Raw genomic sequence first — 23869 nt, 5'->3', positions numbered from 1 at the left:
TCAGATTTCAAACTTGTCATGGCTATGAATCTCTTTTAGAAATTCAACTCCGCATTCAGGAATTAGATAACGGCAGAATCTTCACGGGCGCAGCAAAACGAGATGAATTACAAGAAGAAAACCATACATACACAGAAGATCTGACCACTGCAGAAAATGGAATTGGTGCCCTTTGTAGGTATATGCCGGCCCCAGGCTTTAAATCTTAGGCCTTTTCAAGTTAATGGTGATTTGTTTCTCAGCCTTGAAACGGAGGAGCAACTTCTCAGTGTGTGTACCAACCAGACTCTGTCTGGTCTGAATTGTGCTGGTTCCTGCTTCACTGGCTTTAGCTCAGGGGTGTCAAACTCAAGGCCCGTGGGCCAGCAAAACTAAACTAAAAGCAAAACAAAACAAAGGGAGAAATGTTTCCCCTTTTGTATTTGCGCATCCAACAAGGGACAGGAAAGGAGAAACAGGAAAGACAAAGAAAAAGAAGGGAAGATGGGAAAAGATCAAGGAAGGAAAAAGAAGGGAGAGTCTGAGGGAAGTCCTGCCTTAGCATTTGGCCACCAGTGTCCCTGACACGAGTGACGTTGAGCTGGCCGTGCCCCGCTGGCCATGCCCCCCTTGAGGTCAAACACAACCCTGATGCTGCCCTCAATGAAATTGAGTTTGACACCCTGCTTTAGCTCATAGAGCAAGGGTCTTCAAACTTGACAGCTTTAAGACTTGTGGACTTTAACTCCCATAATTCCTCTTCAAGTCATGGTAGCTCAGGAATTCTGGGAGTTGAAGTTCATGAGTCTTAAACTTGCCAAGTTTGAAGACCCTTGTCATAGAGCATTAGTCTTTGAAGGGATCCCTTCCATAAAATGATATACTTCAATATTACATAGCATAGTAACTTACTATCACCACAGACAGTATTGTCCAGCAGTTGATCCAAAATATTTACACATCACCTTCTATGCCTTTCAAGCTATTACTTTGTGATCTGCGGTGCCTAATTTATGTTGCATCATATATACTCTGCATATTAGGCCATCTTTCTTTTCAGAGATGATAGGGCTAGAGGTACTTTGCAACTGAGGAAACTTTTTTCCAAGTAAAATTATGTTTTATTTTCCCATGTTAAGAGTTTGGAACATATATGACAATATCCATTCTTTGCAAGTCTGATCTGGTTATATAGTTATTAAAAAAGACATGCAAATTATATTTAGCATTCTTAGGCAACTTTTTTTTAAAAAAGATCATATCAGTTGAATTGAGAGTAAAATGTTTCATGGCATTCACTTTTTTGAATTTCAGTTACAAATTTCACTGACAAACAGTATCTTGTTTCACCTAAGCTCTTGTTAGGAGCTATGCATTATATCAGAAGGCGACAGAACTGAATTCTAACATCAGTGTGATTGCCCAGAATATATTAATTTGAAGGTATATTTCTGTCCAAAGCATTTTGATTGATTGCTATATTTTATAAGCTAACCAAAGGTTAAGGATATTAATATTTCATTAGTTGTGGTCCGGTAGGCGTGAGTGATTGTTCGAGTGAATGTTGAAAAGAATTTGAAACAAGGTGAGATTTCTTATGGTTCAAAAATGAAAAACCTATATTGATATTTCTTTACAAGGGGAACTCACCATAATGGGAAATGCCAATAATCCAAATATCTGACATATGGAAATGTTATTTATCCCTAGATGAATTAAGGAGATGCATTTATCCCATTTATCCCTAGATGAATTAAGGAGATGCATTTCATAACAAAAGCAGGTAACTAACAGGGCATGGTAAGAACCTATGTCTTCTTTTTATTAACTATGCAAATGTGAAGAGAAGCTTGAACTTGTTCTGTGCCAGATCTTGACATCCTCTAAGAACCAAGACAGACTATCAACAATATATCTCTTACAGCCAAGATTAACGTGGCTTATTAACTCATCTAGGATGCTACCGTAGATACTATATTTTCACAATTACGGAGATGCTATAATGGTTTTGAGAAAAATGGTTGTCATTTTTTAAAGTGCCATTGTAACTTCAGTTTCCAAACCAATGTTGTAAGTCAAGGACTACCTGTATCTCTATATCATTATCCCACATACCAGAAGAGGTTTTACCCTTGCTCACTGCAATGTTCCTCAGGTGAATGGGAAATTTATCATGTGCTGCTGCATTGCCTTTTTTAGAAATAGAAAAAGAATACGAATATAAGAAATTCTGAGATCATGGAATTGACTGGACTTTCTTGGCAAGAGGAACTATTGTGTTGTCAAGAATTATTAAATAACGAATGCTGCAGAGATATTTACAACAAAGACTTACAAACTTTGGAAATGAGATGCAACTGTTCAGTGTTTTCTATAAAAAACCTAAAAAAAAATCATTATTAATAATCAAATGAGGGTATTTGATCCTGGACTGATCAGAGATAATGATTGGAATGGTTGGTGGTAAATAAGAAACAGTACAGACTTCCTATGAGTAAATTACAACAACAGATTATTAACAGATGTCTATGGAGATTCTGTCATCCAAGTCACAGTTGTCCCAAAGGTGCTTTTTCAAGAGGCAACTGGACTTTCTTGTTCTTCTTTGAAGCTGAAGAAACTTCTTGGATAAGAAGTGAAACGTCTTCCAAAAAAAAAAAAAAAAAAAGTCCAGTTGCTTCTTGAAAAAGCACCTTTGGGAGTGTTAACAGAGTCCTTTGAATTTTACCTTCACTGTTGTCTAACCTGCTAACTATTTTTTTTCCATGCATGTAATGGACAAGTCAATTAGGTTGCAAATAGATGTAGCAGCTTTTAAATTTTGGACCTGCTTTGCAAGTTGCTAAGCGATCACTGTTGCAATTGTGTTCAACTGGGGCATTGGAGAATAATATGTGCTTTGGTCTTTTGGGGTTTTCAGGTTTTTTAAAAAATGTTTTTGTTACTTTTTTTTTTGTCTCTGTTTACTTTTCTTCTCTTGGATTTTGTTTTTCAATCTTTTGAATAAAATAGTTCACTACCGGTATTATGTAGGAAGCTTTTAGAACTACGGGTAGCCTTAGATTGAGCCCCAAATTTCTGTTCCTAAGTGAAACATTTGTTAATTGAGTTTGCCCCATTTTGTAATCTTTCTTGCCACAACTGTTAAGTGCATCACAATAGTTGTTAAATTAGACAAACTGTTGGTAAATGAATCTCTTTCCTACTGACTGCTTGTCAGGAAGTCACAAAAAGAATCACATGACTCTCTGACACTGCAACCATCATAAATGTGAGTCAGTTGTTGAGCATCCTAATGTAAATCATGTGACTATGGGGATGCTTCAATGTTGTAAGTGTGAAAACCAGCCATAAGTCACCTTTTTCAGTGCCACTGTAACTTTGAACTGTCACTAAATGAACAGTTGTAAGTCGAGGATACAACACACTTTCATTCAATCATTCATAAAATAGCCCCTCTACTTGGATTAGAAAGATAAGGCAATACTTAAAACAGTTTTAATGACAAATTATTACAGAAAGAATTGCTGTTTCGAAAAAATAAAGCAACAACTAATTTATACTTCTGTCACTTCTCTTTCCTATAATATCACAATCATACTGGCGGTTTTAAAAATTAATTGTTAACGCAAGAGTTAAAATAGCAACATAATGCCAACAATACTGAATCCCCACTTTATTTCTTAAATTAGTTCCAAAATACAATTTAGAAATTATGTCAGGACTAATGAGTATTTACAGTATTTCTTGTTCCAGCATTTATTCAGTATAAAAATAGGTGTACTTATAGCAGATTTCAAATTATACTTAAATTTACAGTTCATGAAGCTGTCTCAATAGCAGCCTGCCAATAGTTGCAAAATAAAATTAAAATAAATAAAAGTTTACCTCAAGAAACGGATAGCTCTAAAAATTTGATTTTGGCAAAGATCCGCTTTCTCCTGATCATCTTCCAGCAATTGATTTAATATACAATATCTTTCCCTTTCTTGTCTATCTTATCCACATAAATATGAAAGAAAAAAACAAAAACAAAAAAACCTCACAACAGATCTTTCCTTCCTGCAGAGCCTTTCCTCTTTAAAGGCAAATGAGCAGAAATTGCACAATACCACTGCTCCCAAGGTAGCTTCCCATGATGCTACAAATCAGTAACAATATACATCTGCCCTAGAATTTGGTTTAAAGGATGCCAAATTAATTCAAACTATTCGTAGTGCAACATCTGGAACAACTTTACCACAACTGCTTGCTAAGAAAATTGAGGGCAGGTTGAGGCACTCAGCAAAAGGAAGGGATCAAAGATGCTGTCGTTTGAGTGGTCTGACAGAAAATTAAAATCTTCCCCGGAAACAAATTCTATTTTTTGACTTGTTTTTTCTCCTTACCCAAGAGCAGGGGCCTCCAACCCCTGATCTGTGGACCGGCACCGGGCCATGGCATGCCAGAAACAGGGCTGTGCAAACAAGTGAAGACGCATCTGTGGAAGGAGGTGGTATGTGAAACCACTCCCGATCTGCGGAAAAACCTCTCTCCATGGAACTGGTCCCTGGTGCCCAAAAGGTTGGGTGCTGCTGCCCAAGGGGGCACAAGGAAGATTTCTTGACCTCAAATGGAAAAATGGTGTCTCCCCATTACTGGAATGGCCCCCGACAGTGAACAAACTACCTCAACCTAGCTTCACTCTTCGAAGGTATGAAGGTGGTCAGGCAGGAAAGATCTGCAGCAAAAGCGGGTGTTGTGTGCTGTTCCATAGGCATAACAGTTTGTAGATGCATTTAAAACATTTTAACACTCACTTTCAATTTAAAATATCCAGCCCAATCGGATCATTTACCGTTTTCTTATTTTACAGCATCCATAAACCGTAAGATTTAGCCTATAGAAGTGTTTGATCGTATGTAGCACCTTCAACTACTGTAAACAAAATCACAGAGAAAAAATATTCAAATGATACATTTACACATATACAAATGATATTATACATCACTTTCCAACCAACTTGCACACTGACCTGAATCTCAAATCATCAATGTAACCATGAATTAATGTAGAAGCTCAGTGACAGCTGTTGCATTTAACTGATACTACAACCCAAATCCAACTAAGGAATGTTAACCTGAGACACCCTACTACTAAAGATATTCAATATAAACTGATGCGTCGGACAATTTCAATGTACCGTGTACTTGTAGAAACAAAACAGCCACCTGTAACCTGCTGTAATGCCTCAAGAGATGATAATTATTTGCTAAAAGAATTCAATGTATACTTGTATTCAAGGAGTGAGCCACAACGTGGCAAGCTAGAGTCAAGAGGCTGAATTGCACCTGAAACATTGCATGCTAACACACAATAGTGTTGTGTTGCTTTATGTTTTATCATCAGTTGCAAGAGAATCCAAGTGAATCACAATTTTTCAATAACCAACTTGAGCTCTTTTGGTAATATTCAAACAGCATATAATACTGGTTCTGGTAAAAATGAAGATAGTTGAGATAGTTATTTCAATTGTGCAACCACATTTTCCTTCTTCAATGTTATAATCGAAGATGTGTAACTGAAGTAAGGTGAAAGTGTTGAGGATTTGTACTCTCAAATAAAATTGCTGAGGGGGTTTCATTTAATTTACATGAATGAGCTCAGGATTTCAGAGACATATGTATGGGTGCGTGTGTGTACACATGCACGCACACATACATGATCTCAAAAATAAAATGTTCCATTGGTATATAAATCATATACTACAAAACGTAGAATAAATAATAGAACTTTTCCTATCTATAAATCAGCATTACTTAATCTACCTACCGCTAACCATGTTTATTAACCAACTTTTAAGTGAAAAGGTGCTATTAATTCCCACGCAGTTTCTTCATGATAGGACTGTCAGGGTTAGCATTGGTAAATATGCTTCCAACTAGAACATGAGTCCCCCATATATTATGCCGAATAACTTTACAGCAGCCTAGGTCTTCCACAAGAAATCCTAATTGGTGATAGCGTTCATCAGTTTCAAAAAGAGTGTTGTTTGTGTAAGGGCCAAAGAACTGAAAGGAGAGAAAAAGAAAGAAACATCGAGTATTATAACAGTTGCTTTGATTAAATTCCTGCTTAAGTAAATACAAGTACTACTTTTTATTTCTGTGAGGCATTATCTGAATGAGTTGATGTGCACTTATCAGCAATATTATGCTCTTAATTTCCACATTAACAAAACAGATCTAATGAATCAACAATATGTCACAAAGACTGCCACAGCCCATTCTGTAGAGTTGTAATTGCAGGAATGTTCTTATCTTGGATGGCAAACCTCAGATAAAGAATGTTTACAAGCAATTACAACTCAGGCAAACAAAGTCACTCATCTAAAGGAGGATTAGAGAGAGGAAGTAAACATATGTTAGACTTTAACTAGAGATAATTAATTGTATTAATTACTATGCTAAATAGTAATGAAAGTTAAGCAATAACCAAAGTTAACCAATGTTGGAGGATTACTAAAAATGTGTATAAATGCAAGACTAGACTCCAATAAAGTCATCATGATTCAGTTGATCATGATCAAGCAACTCGACTGCCTCGTCATTACAACACCATTCTAGAACAGGGATCTCTAAACACAGTCAGCATCCACTAATAAAAGTTATAGGAGGAAAAGTCTGACATCTAGGAAAGAAAAATAAAATATTCCAGTCTTTTTTCCTTCTACGCGATTCAGTTTTATCCACAGAAAAGGCATCCTGCACAATGACTGGCAAAATATAAAGAACAATGGGAGAAAAGTATCTGAACACTAGCACTTCTGATGAATCATTATCCCGGATGAAAATTAGCATGCAGTTATTAGCATGTGTGCAAATGAGCAAGAGCTTCTGTAGCACAATGCCAGATTAGGGCAAGGGAAACTCGGGGTAATATGTGATGTTTGCTAGTTGATTGCGGCCTACCAGTCTCTCACAATAACATGCAGACGGTCCTCGCTTAACGAATGGAATTTCCATCACTAAATGATGTGGTTGTAAAGCTCATTGTCATATTACTGCATCACTTAGCGATGGCAATTCCTACTGTCCCCATTGCAATGGTTAAGCAAAATTGAATGTCATTAAGTGAGGATCCTCCTATGACAGTGCCTTGGGATTTCCCCCTGGCTCCCAAAAAATCAATGGAGAAACTGGCAGGAGGTGGCAAGTTCCAGGTGGCCTGAAAACAAGGCAATGGGTAGGTTAAGTACTATGGAGTGAGGTGGGCGGGTTTTTTTTCCCCCCCACTGAAATGAGTGCATGGGGACTGGGAAGTATGGGAAGATCGGAAGAGATTGCTGTGGAGCTGTGCAAGTGATTGCAGAGAGGAGACCTCAAGGATCTCATATTTCGTAGTAGAGTTCCTCGGAGAAAAAATGGTGGAAGTTACTTACAACTTCCCCTGATGGCTTCCCCATTGACTTTGCCTTTGGAAAACTTCCAGGGAAGGGTGCAGATGGCGATTACATAACTGCAGGATGCTGCAACCGTCATAACCATAACCATGGTGGCACAGTAATTAGAATGCAGTACTGCAGGCTACTCCTGCTGACTGCCAGCAGTTTAGCAGTTCGATTCCCACTGGCTCAAGGTTGACTCAGCCTTCCATCCTTGATAAAATGAGGAGCCAGATTGTTGGGGGCAATATGCTGACTCTGTAAACCGCTTAGAGAGGGTTGTAAAGCACTGTGAAGCGGCATATAAGTCTAAGTGCTACTGCTATAACTGTGAGCAGACTACCAAGTACCGAGATAACAATCATGTGGCCATGGAAGTGTTGGTACAGCCATAACTCTGAATGCTGGTCTTAAGTTCCACTTATTCAGAACCGCCAGAACTTTGAATGGCCATTAATGAGAATTACTTGTACCTTAAAAGGCTCTTGTATCGCTAAGTATAAAACAGGAAGAACTATGTGCAATACCTTGAGCTCCTACAATGATAGGAAATAGCAAAACACCTATTAAACAAAAATAACTTAGTCCTTTAATGACAACCAGCAAGAACAAGCAATTGATGGAGGATTTATACTCTACTGCTAGTTTGCCTTAGTCTGAGCATGATATTCCTCTCTGTATTATATTTTAACATAAATACTTACTGCTAATCCAGAAGTCGGATCAATAAAGTCTGCCCAGTAGCCTTCAGAACACAAAGCGTAGCAAATTTCCTTAGCACCGTTGATAAACTAAGAAGAGAGAAAACAGAAAAATGCAAAATAGATTTTCTCCATCAAGCACAAAGTCACTTCAAAACCAAAGAGCAAATGCTCAGAAGTTCAGCTGATCGACTTGAATAACTTTACTAACAGGATCTATCCGATTAAGCTATATCAGGATCACATAAAGTCTATAAGGATGCCTTGGCGCTAGTCAATAAAGAGTTAATAATTCATGGGGTCTGTGTAATATAATTGCTTTCATTGTTCACTTGAGTTGTAATGTTAACTTTGTTCTCTTAATCTCACAGCACCTAAAATTAAAATGAGATAACTATGCATCATCTACTTTTCTCATGTTCATCCATTTTTTTTGCCTTGATCAGAAAATAAAAAAGGTAGTGCAATTTAAGTTTTAAAAGTTAGTAAGGTGAACAAGAAGATAAACAATTTTATATGATATGGGACTTATTTTATCAATGGCTAGACAAGAAGACATGGCAATGAACAGATTAGGAAGTTTCGTAATAGAAGATCAATAGATTGATATAGAATATAATATAAAATAACCATTGGATGAATGTATAATATAAATTTATAATAAAATCTAGAATATCTCGTATAAAATGATGGAATAATAGTTTAGTCAAATGAATGATTAATAACTGATAAATATATAAGCATATGCTAGATTGACAATTTGAGAATCTATACAACTTGTGAGTAAGGACTATGAAAGGATAGCACAAAAGATTTGTAACCAACTGACACACTGTATGTATATAATTGGAAGATGGTTTTATGTTTTTATGTTTCTGTCTGTATATGTTTGTCTTAAAAAATAAAAATCTTAAAAAAAAGCTAGTAAGGATTCTTTCTAAATCCTTGTCAAGTAAATTAAATGGAATAAATAAATAAATTTCAGAGTACATGCAGAAGTAATATCTTACTCCGAAGTATATTGTATCAATTCAGAGAAGCCAAAACCAAAGGGACTTATAATTATGTAGGAAAAAGGATGTTTCCCGCAAATCCCAAAGAATATCTAATGTAAAATATTATTGTAGAATTTAGCAGTGGCTTGAGCCATTTGCAATGAACATGATTAAGGCTCATACCAGCTACGATTAATTTTGCACTATGGTGCATGATATATTGAAATTAAGCCTAATAAAAGGACCACATAGGAACATATATTTCAGGAAAAGGTGACTGTATCTAGACAGCTTTAAACACATGAATAGTTTATGAAAACAAATATATGTACATTGCAAAAATTCAAAATCAAATCTCTACACAAAATTTTCAGTTTTGTTTAACCCAGTAAAGTATAAATTGTCAGTTTTAGAACAAGCTTGTATTTTAAAATCAGAAACAAACCATTGTTTCCCAGTTGGAATGTATGGGAAATTATACTAATTAAGGCTTAACTTGTTTTCAATGCTTCCCTTCTTTTTTGCAACATCTGCAAAGAACCAATACTTGAGCTTTGCCTTAATGTGTCATATTAAGTTAAAATAAATTTAAATTGGCACTCAAGTAAATTGCAAGATTAAAAAAAACTGAATTATCTTACTCTGAAACTTCTGCTACATGTTAAAGATGAAATATTTTCCCTCGCTTTATCATACTATTTACAATCCTTAAACTATCAAGAATTCTGAATTTTTTCAAGCATGTTGGCTAGAAATTTATCACAGAACAGTAGAAGGAGCAATCTGTAGCTAATGCCCCCAACACACTGTGACTCTGTGTTATCTATCCAATATACAAACTGTGTATATTAAAAAGAAAGCTGAAGAAGAGTTTTAAGCAGTAATTAAGAGTACAATTTGCCAAGTTCCTTTTATTGTTCTTATAATAATTATTTTGATTAAATCTAGTTACATTATTCTACTATGAAAAAAAGACTTGTACTCAATACTTATACAAGTTGAAAACAGTAGTTTGCAACAAAAACATATGCAAGCTAAATATATGCAGTATTTTAAATTTATCTCTCTCTCTGTTCATTTTAATATTTAATTTATCAATTTCCAAACTATAAGTTATACAATAAAGCATTCCTGCTTTGCTCATGTGGAATCATTAAAGCTAGGCAACTCATTCAGACATTCTCCTCCTCCTAAGTGAGCCACTCTTCTGAATCCATTATCTAAAAGCCAAATGCTTTAAATTGAAATTAAAGCATCTATTTCTAGCTGTTAACTACAAGCCATTGCTTCGTTACAATTATTCAGAAATGGAAAACACCACCCTCAAAATGTGAGCTTTTCCTTTAACCAGACATGTTCAGTAAATAACATTTTATGGAGAATACCAGCAGTAAATACTGACACCTGTTGGAACTTAATTACAGACTGCTTAAAGCCAAAGTGGTTAAAAGGGAGCCTGGAAAAGGAATGACCTCTAGTGGCAATTTTGGGCAGAGCTAAATAGTTTTTATTTAAGCAAGGACTAACAAGCTTTCAGATGAAACCCTTCATTTACTATACAGAATGAAAAGCAGTAGAATGTCATCATGTCATGCTAAAAATGAATATGCATAAATTTTTTAATATTAGTACTTTCTTGTGAAACATCATAGTGACATAATATAAAGTTAACAGTTAATTATGTGTAGATGGATATGGATACAGAGGTGCGTGTATGTGCATGTATGTATGTATGTATGTATATTTGTATATATGTATATTTGTATATGCATATGTATATATGTATATGTATAGATGTATATAAAGGAGGCTGGTTAACAGTTTAAAAAATATAATGCCTCTTCAGAACTGAATTTGATTTTTGATGACTGTGGACATATACTTCTTTTTGGCTTCTACAATTTAATAAAATATATTTATATATATATATATTTTAAAAACTCTGTCCTTTCAAAAAGGCTTTATTTTTGTAAATAATACTTTACATTCTTAAGAGTACACTGAGTTAGGAATGTATGCATATATTTGGGCACTCACATATAAAAACACACATACATAAACTGTGGAAAGTAATTACATCTGATCATCCTATGTGACTTACATTTTCAATGAGGCCTTCTCGCTCATTTTCTACCTCTTCACTCCACCCAGTCATATCATTTACAGTTTTCTGTGTTACCGTTAGTACTGTTATATTACTGGAAACAACATCAGGAAACATTGACTCAAAATCTATAAAAAATAAGATATAAATATTTTAAATAACTTTTCCACGGGCAAATTTCTACACTATTTGCCAAGTGCCCAAAATATGGTTATCTGACTATGGAGTGTGTGTATAACCATCTTTTTTTTTTTTTGAAACAAATTTTATTAATTTTAAAGACAAACAAACCATCGTTAACCATTAAGTACATAAAACCTCTCCATTATTAATTTTACAAGTCAAATAAAATATTATTTTATACAACATAATTCTATTTTTCACCATTTCAATATAACCATATAGATATCTCTTCACAAATTTCTCATTATTTCTCTTTTCATATTCAATTTCATTAATTATTATTAATTTTCTATATTTATCCAGTTTATAACCATCATCTTCATTCCTCTCTTTCTTGTTTAACATTATTCTCATCCAACATTCCTCTGAGGTTTTATTAATTCTCAAAGAAAACATAGACACACAAAACACAAAAATATAAAACTTCTTTTAAGAAAGTAGTTTGGCCCCAGATTACCTCTCTTTGTATGGACTTCAATTAAATTCGTGCTCATCTTATATACCATTACCTATCTTATTTACCATTCTATATCTTCTATATAACTTCTCCCGCTTTTCACTCTTCTTATTTCTATTTTATTTAATTCATTTTAATTTAAATCATTGTATTTATATTTTTGTCCATTCTTTCCAAATTATCCATTTATCTCATTCCCTACAGCAAGTAAAAAAAAGAATTTCTCCTGAAATCACTAATCAAGGTATGATGCCTTTCTATCCTCCCCTAAATTAATATTTAAAATAACACCTAATACCCAGTCTGATTCTGCTTAGTACATTCAACCTACTAGCCTCTAAAGAGAGAAAATAATAAATCCATAATAATTAATATAATTAAATAATAAATCTAAATTTTAAATCTTATAGCATTCCAATTGTCTATTTCAAGAAACAAATACTACAATAATGAGTTTATAATAAGATCAAAACAACAGTAAATTAAACTTTTTAATTAAACTCAATATTTTAAACATTCCTTTTAATCTTTTATTAAATTTTAAAATCTATCATTACTAAACATTTCAATATTTTAGTCTTTTGTTAATTCTTATAACATTCTAATTTTCTATTTCTAATACAAATACTACCATACCATCTTATGTACCTTGCAGAATCTTCTTTTTAAAAGAAATTATACATTACCCTTTATCCCTAAAAAAATTTCCTTTTTCCCATCTTGTTTTATACCTTTGTGGCTTTTCCCTCCCTTTTCCCTTCCTTTCTTATCCCACCTAACCTTTTACCTCCAGCTTCCCCTCTCTGTTGTATTCCTTTCTCCTTTTGCTCAGTAACATTAACATTGAATAGGTTTTGCATCTTATTTTTCCTTTCTTAAGTATTTTTTGAATCTTAAGTCCTTCATTTTCCTTCCTTTCTTTCTCCTTTCTCTCTTAACTAAATTTTTAGATTCATTGAAGATGGCGTCTTCTTCTTCTTCCATTTCCTCCATCTGTTGTTGTATTTGATAATTAACAAGCGCCATTTCTAAAAGAGAAAGGCTTCTTTCACAGCGTCCTTTCTTTCTTCATATTCTCTAAGTTCATCAACAGATAAAGCCATTCTTTATTCTTCTTCTTAAAGCAACCAAAATGTTTCAAAAGTTAGAGCAAATCCCCAAAATTCCAGAGAGAGTCAATCAGTCCAAACAAAACACAAAGTTCTCACTTTCTCTTCCTGGTGAGGTATCAAAGGGAAAGGAAAAAACCTCCAATCTATATTTTAAAGCCTTGTTGCAATTAATTTCTGGTCTCAAGATCTTCAAGGCATCTCCTCCAACAAAATCTTTTATATATATATATATATATATATATATATATATATATATATATATATATATATATATATATTGTCCTCTTCCTTCCCACTTATAACAAGAAGCCAAGTTTTTACCTTTTATTAAAAAAACAACAGGTTTCTCAATGGCCATTTGTTGATTCCATAAGGAAGGAGAGTGAACTTTCCTTTCAGCACTCAATTTTGCCGCTTGAAATCCTCCTCTGGAAACGAAGTATTGTTCAGAAAACCATAGTTCTCAGGATTAAACGCCTCTTAAGATCCTGGGTCAGCCACAAAAACTTTCTCTTAACAACTTTCTCCTCTCTTCCTCCTGCTCAGTCTTACCCAGCTGCCGGCTTCTTTGAGGCGGGCATTACAGACCGCCGCCGACCGTCTTGGGAAAGGGGTTTTGCCGGCTGGGAAGGGGTCTGCAACACCCCAAACCCCTCACCAGCTCCCCCTATCTTCGGCTGCCTCTTCGTGGCAGCCTTAGCCTCAGATCGATGGATCGGAGGCACCAAGCGGCTAGCGCGGCAGGGATCGCGCAGGATCGCAAATCCCTGCCGCTAGCGAAGCCGACAAACCGGAAGTCCCGTGTATAACCATCTTAATTAGCTTTTGGGGGACGGGGGGAAGGTTCAGTTGTAATTTTGGTTGCTAAGCATCCCGTCGTAAGTTGAGGATTAGCTGTAGTCAGCCTCAAGCAACCAAGAGAAAGAGACATTTGCTCCCTAGCAATTCTTTTAACAGGCGCACTAAATACTTTGCTCATATACAAAACTGGTCTAGGATTAAAAAAGGAAGTTAATTCAAAAGTAAAATTGATTCAAATGTACTGAACTCCCAAGAAAGTTAACAAGTTACCATGCTAGATGCAAAACATTAAAACTGTCAATCTGTGCATGTTTTTTCTTCAAGCTACAATTTTATACACTTTTTAAAAAAATAATTAACATTGTGGAGGGATGGGGGTGTATGGGAAACGCATACCTTTGCGCAACAGTTCTGGGCATGCTTGTATCACACATTCTACTTTGGCAGTTTCAAAGTAACTTTTGGCTTTGGCAATGTCTTGTTTATGAACAGCATTATTGCCCTGGGAAAAAAAAAAGATAAGTTTTGAACCTAATGCATACTACTGTTTAGAAAATATTTATTTTAGTTCATTCCAGCTCTTGGAATTCTAAGGTTCTGCAAAAAATACATTACTTAACTTCTAGGTGTGTGAAGTACATCTGAGTTCTTGGCATTGCAATAACATATCAGTGACAGTCCATCTGTGCATAGTTTCAATTTTTTATGATTTTTATGCTTTCATGATTTTGTAATTATTTCCCCTTAACTGTCTGGATTCCAAGACTGCAGCAGCATATACATTTTGTAAAGTAAAGAAACCCTAACCCATAAAACACATTAAGCATTAAAAAAAAAAACACCAAACCATAAAGGCATTTCTAATCTTGGAATTATTGTTTAGTGTGACTATTTAATACTGATTTTTCAAATTCTACTTCAAAAACTTATGATGCATTCCCCAGTGAAAGAAAGAATACTAAAAAAGAGGGTTCTTTGCCCATCGCTACTGAACTTTTCCTATAATGTACAGATAAAGAGAGTTATTCTAGCATGAGCACTAATTGTTGGCAGAATAGATTTGGTAACAATAATTTTGGGTAGTACAATGGTACCTCAATATTTTCCCCACAAGGAATAATATAGCAAGTCACAACACAGCCAACACCAACAAGTTCTTGTACATGTGTTGAGTACTAAACAAATAATGAGTATTGGGATAAAATTTTCATATCAGAATGTGTTGAGTACCAAATCTGATGAGTTTCAAAGCAGTTGAGTACCAAGGTACCACTGTAGAGCAATGAAAATCAACAGATGCTGATAAAAATCAAAACAAACTAAGGCAAATCTTTTAAATCCTCCCCAATATATTGAAGCTACCAAAGGGCAGATATTCTCTCAAAGTATACAGTTTGGAAACAACTGGTGATCTACAAGTATCAAGTTGACTTGATTTAGATGGTCTTACAACATATCCCCAAATAATCTATGAAAGTTTTATGATATCACTGTAGCTACTTCTGATTATGCATATGTCATATGTCATGATTAATGAGCAAAGCTACTTATATATTGCAAAAGTTTTCTATTTTGATTAAGATCTAGATCTAGGCTGCATTCTTATATAGCAAAAAGAAGCTGGTGGCAACATCTAGAATTCCAGCATAGTAAGGACTGCCAGCTGATTTTTTTTTTTAATCAACCAAGGCACTTATATCTCCAAAAGGATGGGATTAGTTTTGGCACTGACAGTCAGAATGTATATATCCTAAAATGGAGTCTAACAATCATTTGTTCAGATTTTGTTCTCTCTCAGGAAATTATAGAATAATTGACAAATAATTATTTTCTATCAGAAAAACTCATGCCTACATATTCTTTTTACTTGATAATTGTTACATTTACTACTAAATATAATTACTGATAATGGATTTTGGCTTTCTGTCCCCATTCCCTCCAGTAGACAATATGGTCATCATGTTGGCTTTTGTGAACAAGTAAGTATTCATTATTCAGAAAATTAGATTTTAGTCAATGGGATACTTTTAGAAAATAAGAAGGCTGAAAAACTTCCAAATGATAAATTGTGATCAAAGTGAATCCACAGAAAGTAACTTCTTAACTTGTATGTGAACTTTGCGAGGAATGTCTGGTCTAACAATTGCTATGTGGATCATAAATTACTGAGCAAGTTGAAGTCTACATTAAAGATGCATTTAGGACCTCTTGTGCCATCCACCAAAGAAAGCAGTGAACACATGTCTAGATCTGAATCTCTCCTTCCCAAAAGAGTTGTACCCTTACCTGGAACTCGTTGACGTACTGGGCCATCACAAATTCATGCCTTTCATTTGCCAAGGGTTCCATTAGTAAATCAGGCAATTTTTTATGGACTTGTCTTGTCTTCTGAAGTGCCGTCCCACTTAGGTGACAGTCAAAACCTATATTACCAGGTAGCTGAAATCTTTGGTCCTGGGGGCCAAAAGGACCCATCACTTCATCTGGCCACACAGTTTTTGGACCTAAGAAAAATTAAGTTTGTGTCACTGTAAAGCACCCACGTACAGAATTTGTTTTCAGCAGTAAAGGACATTGCTTTCTGAAAGTTGCTGCTTAAAAGTAGAAGCGTAAGTATATACTTCAATAGAAACTGAAAAAGTGTGTCCCACTGATCTCAGTGGAAGTTAGTAAATCTTGAATTTAGGCTAAAAGTACCAAAATACACAGACTGCTTTATGACCTTGGGCCAGTCACTTTCTCTCAGTCTTAGGAAGGAGGCAATGGCAAATCACATCTAAAAAAACCTTGCTGAGAAAACTGCAGGGATTTGTGCAGATGGGTTTCTGAGAATCAGACATGAGAGAATGAAGGGAAAAACATTTCTATAAAGAGATGGTTTTAATGATCACTAATGTGAGAAAATTGGAATTTTCCTTACATATGTCAGGAGGTGCAGCAGCAACGGAAGGCTCATCTGAACCAGAAGATCCTGCTGTGGAAAAAGCCTTGGGAGTTATAACCCTTCTAACCAAAGAATAAAATCCCGGCAGGTATGTCACCAGTCTAGCTCTGTTACAAAGTACCTAAAGGGGACACAAAGAAAACTGAAGGCAACACAGGTTGTGTATGAAAACTATGACTTAGCACATACAGTATTGTTCCACAACAGCTGGTGCAGGCATGGAACATGTTACAATGAGGCTGTGATTGAACTGGCTCCCAGTCGATTAGAGAGGCAATGGAGGAAATTTCCTCCTGGCTACTCCACTGAAGTAACAGATGAGTCCACCACCTCTGTAGTACTCTAGATGAGGGAGATCATTACACATATGATGGTAATGAACACAATGATGTAACTTCTCAGATTTAATAAAACTTTGGGAAGAAGGGACATCTCTTCATTCATCATCCTTGAATTTTGCTTGTTAGTTTCTTGTATTAGCAATTAAAGAAAATACGTGAAATGTATTAATAAAAACCAACATTTTAGATGCCGGAATTTTACACAAGATTTACCATACAGTTATTACATCTAACGATATACTGAGATTATATTAAAGCACATCTAGGCAGTCCTCATTTAGCAAGCATAAATGGAACTGGCAACTGGGTCATTAAACAAAATGGTTGCCAAATGAAACAGCGATGGCCCTTATGTTACTTCAGCTTTCCTTTGCTTTACAGAGCTGTAACAGTCATAAAAGTGAGGACTGATGGCAAAGTTATTTTTCATCACCATCATAACTGTGAATGGTTCCTGTACTGTATGGTACTGTACAAGGCAGTTGTTAAGCATGGACTACCTGTACGTAAAAGATGATGGAATTATCTACAAAGGATAATAAAAAATAAAATATATATGCATGCATTATGCCAGTTCTTCCTCTGGCAAAGCTATTAAATAGGATAGGTGACAAGTTAGTTAAACTGGTTTATCTGGAGACAGCACATTTTTTATTGCTAAACTAACAGGCCACTTTATAAGTTGATTATAGTGTTTCACCATTCTTTATACTGGCAGAAAGTTTAACCCAGCCTCCTGCATACCTTGATCAAACATTCAAAAGTCTGGTAAGAACAAGGCCAGAAATTCAAAAGTCTGATAAGATCAAGGCCAGAAAATTATTAGGACACAAACTAATGGAAATACATCTTGTTTTTCTTCTTTAATCTGAACATGGCCTGAATCAATAAGACTCAGGGGACTGGTACCAGCTCAGTGTAGTTTACTGTAATGACAAATATTGATCATTTGGCTGACAATCAACTAAAGTTCTGGTCTTACTATGTCCACCTTATTATTTCTATTTATACATTTGTCAATGGAACTTTAGTCAAGTTTTATTTTTTAATTAAAACATGTGGGTGTAAGATTACAACACAAGCTATGTTTTTGAATGCCACATAAAATGATATAGGGTTTTTTAAAATAAAGGGCAAAAAAAGCTGTAGTAAAACAAGACTTATTTTTCCCCATCATCAAATGTGGGCTGCTATATTAATATAGAGGATGGCAATTATTTGTAGATGCATCATGAAGGAAAACAGTATTTACAATTTTATCCATTGCTTTCTGATTATACTTGAGAGATCTGAATCAAAAACAATGTGCAACATTTTTATAATAGGGTTAAAATATACTAATTCCAATCCTATATATAAAACTTTGTATTGTGTCTTCATTTCACAATAGTTTTTAAAAAATCCTTACATACAGGTATACCTATCTGATATAATAAAAAATAGTTATACTACTTACAGTTGCCATTTCCATGCTTTTCTTCGTTTAAAGAAACTCTGAAACAGAGACATACAGAAGAGTGGGCCTGAAATGCAATTTAGTAATCATGGAGAGTATTATGTATTAAAAATAAGTTATTCCACTGAAAGTTGATTAAATCTGAACAGCTTTCATCAGCATGAGTTTCAATTTACCATTATAATAGAGAAGCAGGCACATTAAGATCTCATTTGGATCCAATAGAAATGGATACAATTCTTAGTTGTACATTATTCTCTTGAACATCTTACAAATAGGATCATGGTTGTTTTATTCTTCCTTTTCAACATTAGCACATGTACTAGTCTGAGAACAGGTTTCATGCTTTATACTGTATGGTCAAATGATATATTTTAAGTTGGTGATTTGTGAGTGATGATGTACATAATTACTGAGAAAGAGGTCAAATGAGGTTCCTTTATAGCTTCTATCATCTTTTCAAATTTTTGTTTATTAATAAAATGTACACAGCCATCCATCTCACAGGAAGTAATTAATCCTTTATTTGTTTTTATCCTTTTCTCCTCTTACTATGCCTTTCCCAATCTGAGTCTTCCACATATACCCCAGAAGAGTTCCAATCAATCACCAGGTTGAAGAAGGGACTCTCAAGAGAAAATATGAAATGAACTAAATGGTCCAAAATGCTTTAATATACTTCAATTGCCCAGAGTCATTTGGTAGAGAGATGGGCAGCACACACATTTAATAAATACAATATTTAGAAGCAGAGAAGCCTCAACAGTTCCTTTTAACAATTTGTTGCATTCACAATCAGGTGTGTGTGTGTGTGTGTGTGTGTGTGTTTTAGCACAGCATGCCAAGACCCAGCTCTCTGGAGAAAGCTCTAAGTTGGGAAAGATGGAAGGAAAGAGAAGAAGAGGATGATTAGCAGTAAGATGGTCTTCATTACAGTGGCAATGAGTTGGAAGGGCTGACAGACCAGGTCAAAGGTCTATGGAGATTCTCAATCGTCCAGGTCACAAAGGTGTTTTTTTCCAAAACTGAAGCTTAATTCTGAGTGGTGGATTCCTTCAAAGAAGCTTCTTGAATGAGAAGTGAAACGTTTTCAAAAGGAAAAACAAATCCTTTTCCAAGAGGCTATTGGACTTTTGGAAAGTCCAGTTGCCTTTTGGACAGAAGGCAAAGAAAACCCAGTTACCTTTTGGAAAAGGCACCGTTGGGACAAGCAGGATGGAGACAAAAGTTATCTAAAAACTTTTGTGTAGTTGTTGAAAGTTGACACCAGCTTGAGGTCACACCATCAGCTCATCAATGTGTACCTGCATTTAGTGTGTGTGTGTGTGTGGGGGTGCCATCTCCATTAAATCCCAATTCCCCAAAAGGGCTTTTCTGTAGCAAAGCCGGTCTTTCCTTGGCACCTTTGTGAAAGGCAGACAGACCTAAAGGAGACCTAACTCAGACATGAGCCCACCTAACGCATCGCCGAGCCATACTCGGGGACAGAGTAAGACTTCCATAGGCATTAGGGATTGTAAACAGGCGGCTCCTCTTGGAGACTAAAACTTCCGCGAAGTCCCAAAGGTCCCATGGCCGAGGAGGAGGATGATGCGCTTGCGCAGAGTCCCGCGTTCCATCTTCCCGACCAACTCTGTGACGCGGCTGTCCTCCTTTATCGCCTAGAAACGGGAGCGTCCAACCTTTTTGTAAGACCCGCGCGGACTTCAACTCCCAGAATTCCCCCAGCCAGCTCGGGGGAAGTCCACAAGTATTTAGAAGCAGATAAATGTGAACGTCCAACTTCCCAGGGTGGGGAATTCTGGGAATTGAAGTCCACGGGTCTTACAAGTCGCAAGATGGTCTTCTAGAGGCTCCTCGACCTGCGATCCTCCGGGCCTGTAGGGCGGCAACTCCCATAACCCCCAGCCCCCTGTAGCCATCTCCGAGGCGAGGCTCTTCCAGGCTGGCTGGCACCTCCGCAGAAAAGTGCGGGGCTGCCTCCCGAAAAGGGAGACCGACACGGATCTCTTTAAAACTCTTCTTAGGCGAGGCACTCCCTAAACCGACGGCAATCCCGGCGGACCCACCCTCCCAACACAGTGATTCCCCTCCCAGAAGTTACTCCGGTCAAGGCAAAGGCACCGGGAGGCTTCGGTCGCTTGGCAAGACGGTTCGACTGAATCGGGGCCCCCAATTTATAGCAGCTAATTTGAGAAGTCCGGGTGGGACCGAGGTTGGGAACACAAGTGGCTAGTCCCTAGTGAGAAAGTGTTTCTCAGGGCGGCGATAAGTTTATAAAGAGGGGCATTTCTCAGCCTGGCAAGACAAGCCGGGCCACCGGAGGAGTTGGGCTGAAGGAGTCGAGAAGAAGAGAAAAGGAGCCCGTTTTCCTTACCGCCACCTTTCCGGCATCTGTCGTCCCCCCCGCAAAATGGAAGCCCAGGTAATCGAGTCGATTACCCCGCTCATCGATCGAGAGGAAGGGGGAGAATAATGCTGCTGTTGTACGGCGGATTGGGAGCAGGCGGAATGAGGCAGCGGCCTTGCGTTGGTTGGGCGGGAAAGAATGACGAAGCCAGAGGAGAGAAAATGAATCGCGCTCCGCTTTGTCGATAGGAGACGACAGCCTGGAGAGGCCCGGGAGAATCCATCACCGCTGAATGGATCGCCTCACGTTTTTTTCTTTCTTTCTCTCCTTCCTCCTCCCCCTTCAGGAACGAATTGGCGTTTGAAGTCTGCAGGGTTTCTTCTCGTGGTAGCTTTGCGGGATGTAGGTGGATAGAAGCACTCTTTGATAAGGAAACAAGGCTTCTGTATTGACAATAACGTCATCCCATCCAGTGAGGAATTGTGACAGTTAAGGTGATTGGACGTGGGAGAGCAGAGTTTAATTTTCTTAAGCAAAAAACAAATCAGCTGGGTGACTTCGAGACCGTTATTCTCTCTCAAGCTACACTGGGAAGTAAAAAAAAAAAAAAAAAAGGGGGGGGAGCCTGCAGCTGATAATAATGGTGATGATGATGATAATGTCAATAAGAAAGACAAAAAAAAGTCTGGATAATGGATGTGGCAGTGCTTGGAGACAGCAGAATAGAAGAGAAAGAACTGGAGAATTTAACAAAATACAAAAACATAGAAATAGAATAACTATGGCAAAGACAAGCAAGGGTAGTACCAATAGTAATAGGTGCCTTGGCTGCAACTGGAGCACCAGTTGAACGCTATAGGCATTGACAAATTTGCCATCAGTTGCAGAAGGCAGCTTTACTTGGAACAACTTCCATCCTGCAGCAATATCTGTAACACCATGAAAAATCCAGATTTGCCTCTCCCAGGTCCTTGGTAAGGACTAGATAGGTAGACAAAAATGCCAAACCCAGTCTGAATATCTGGCTGAGTGTGCGATGAATAGTAGTAGTAGTAGTAGTAGTAGTAGTAGTAGTAGTAGTAGTAGTAGTAGTAAATAATAGTAATAGTAGTAATAAATAATAGTCATAATAAGCCTGGAGACAGCAGAATAGAAGAGAAAGAATTGGAGAAGATAACAAAATACAAAGACGTATGAATAGAAGTAGAACAACTGAAAGCAAAGGTGGTACCAATAGTAATAGGAGCCTTGGGTGTGTTGGAAGAAATATCCTTCTGGGTTCAGTTCCAAGTGGGAAGACAGACATTGGCTTCATGGTTTATTGACAAACGGGATCACATGCCTTGGAAATCCTGGGTGAAAAGGGCAGAGAAGCTGAGAGTCCCTGGGTTTTATGCCCTCTCTAAGCTTTGAACTTCCTGGGGCACAGGAAGAGTATCCTGATCGGTTGGTGTCAGGGGTCGTATCTAGCTTTGTAGGTTGTCTGTGTGCTAAGTTTAGTTGAATCCTGCTGGGTGATGCAGTCTTCCCAGGTGCCATGTGGTGAGATGGGTAATTCTATCATGTCCCGAGGGCCATGTCTTAATCCCATCACACTGGAGCTGAAGGGGTGGGGCAGGGAGCTGCTTTGTCTTTAAAAACATGTTTCTTCTTTTCTCATCCAGGGAAATATCTGCTTTTTAAATATTTCCTAGAATATTTCATACTTCTAAGGAGAGGGGTGGGTGCTAACTTTATACAGGGGCAATCCCAAAACAACTGGAGCACTAGTTGAACACCATTGGCATTGACAAATTTGCCATCAGTCAATTGCAGAAGGCAGATTTGCTCAGAACAGCTTCCATCCTGCAACGATATCTGTAATACCATCAAACATCCAGATTTGCCTATCCCAGGTCCTTGGTAAGGACTCAATAGGTAGACAAAAATGCCTAACCCAGTCTGAACATCTGGCTGTGTGATTAATCATCATCATCATCATCCCCAGTGAGGTATTGACTTGGTTGTGGGGCTTTGTTTGCTGTGAGGAAGATGGGAGCTATGCCAGAGGTTTAGCCATTATTGGACAGGTCTCTTAAGAGGAGCCAGACAAAGAGTGTCTCTCCCATAAACAATGTGGTATGATGTCATTTATGGAAAGCCATACCTGATCGGTCATCAATGAGGAGCGCATTAGATGTTGAAGTTCATGGACATCTGATGACAAACGGTTCACATCTGTTGGCTGAGCAACCAAGGCCAACAGCTGCAGCACCATTGGAAGAAAGTGTTTACTTGCTGCAAATATGCCAAGATTGAAAACAAAGTTTTGCCAGAAGTAGCTCAGACTGTGGAGGCAAACTGGGGGAGTCCCCAATAGAGGAAGCCAGCATAGCTATGGAATTGTTTTCATCCCCAAACCAATTACTCTCCTCTGCTTTCTCAGAAAGAACAAAGGCCTCTAACTAAAAAAGAATTCAAACAAAGAATAACTTGCTTCTAGAAAAGCAAAACTAAAAATAAAAAGGTAACAGAATAAGCTTGTTCCAAAGAAACAGCTAGTATAAATATTAAAAGGCTGGAAAATAAGATCAGCAACCTAATGGCAGATTAAGCAAATTAAAACAGATGAAAAAAGCAAAAAGCAGCTAAAGAACAAGAACATCAGGAAATATCTGATCAAAAATATCACCTAGAAATGAGGAAGGTTAAGGAAGAATTGGAAACAATAAAGCAGCAAATAATAGCTAGAGTCAAGAAAATCAGCAGATATGAAGTTCAAATTTCATATTTTAAGTACAATGTCCAATTTCACTCCAGCCAAAATCATATGAGCCATGGTGGCACAGTGGTTAGAGTACAGTACTGCAGGCTATTTCTGCTGCCTGCCGGCTGCCTACAATTTGGCAGTTCAGATCTCACCAGGCTCAAGGTTGACTCAGTCTTCTATCCTTCCAAGGTGGGTAAAATGAGGACCCAGATTGTTGGGAGAAATATGCTGACCCTGTAAACTGCTTAGAGCTGTAAAGCGGTATATAAGTCTA

The 23869-nt window shown here is 37.0% G+C and overlaps 1 protein-coding gene and 1 long non-coding RNA gene across 2 annotated transcripts in view; one reads left to right on the top strand and one right to left on the bottom strand.

The window, feature by feature from the left end:
• Nucleotides 1-3640: 3640 nt before the first annotated feature.
• MMADHC (metabolism of cobalamin associated D) lies at nucleotides 3641-23435 on the bottom strand. Its single transcript, XM_026680061.2, has 8 exons — nucleotides 20874-23435; nucleotides 18497-18534; nucleotides 16676-16820; nucleotides 16042-16259; nucleotides 14152-14257; nucleotides 11200-11330; nucleotides 8107-8193; nucleotides 3641-6029 (listed from the first exon to the last, which is right to left on the bottom strand). The coding sequence occupies exons 2-8, from the start codon at nucleotides 18509-18511 to the stop codon at nucleotides 5835-5837; spliced, it is 897 nt and encodes a 298-aa protein (XP_026535846.2). The 5' UTR covers nucleotides 18512-18534; nucleotides 20874-23435; the 3' UTR covers nucleotides 3641-5834.
• Nucleotides 21278-23869, top strand: part of LOC148133164 (uncharacterized) — a 64219-nt gene continuing 61627 nt past the window's right edge. Inside the window, exon 1 of the long non-coding RNA XR_015746543.1 lies at nucleotides 21278-21340. This is a non-coding gene — a long non-coding RNA (uncharacterized LOC148133164). The remainder of the gene's footprint in view (nucleotides 21341-23869) is intronic.

The sequence above is a fragment of the Notechis scutatus genome, chromosome 1, assembly GCF_049901735.1.
Source record: "Notechis scutatus isolate UNSWTSFEM ecotype Mainland chromosome 1, rNotScu1.2, whole genome shotgun sequence".
Classification (NCBI taxonomy): domain Eukaryota; kingdom Metazoa; phylum Chordata; class Lepidosauria; order Squamata; family Elapidae; genus Notechis; species Notechis scutatus.
This window is presented reverse-complemented; position numbering and strand designations above follow the sequence as displayed.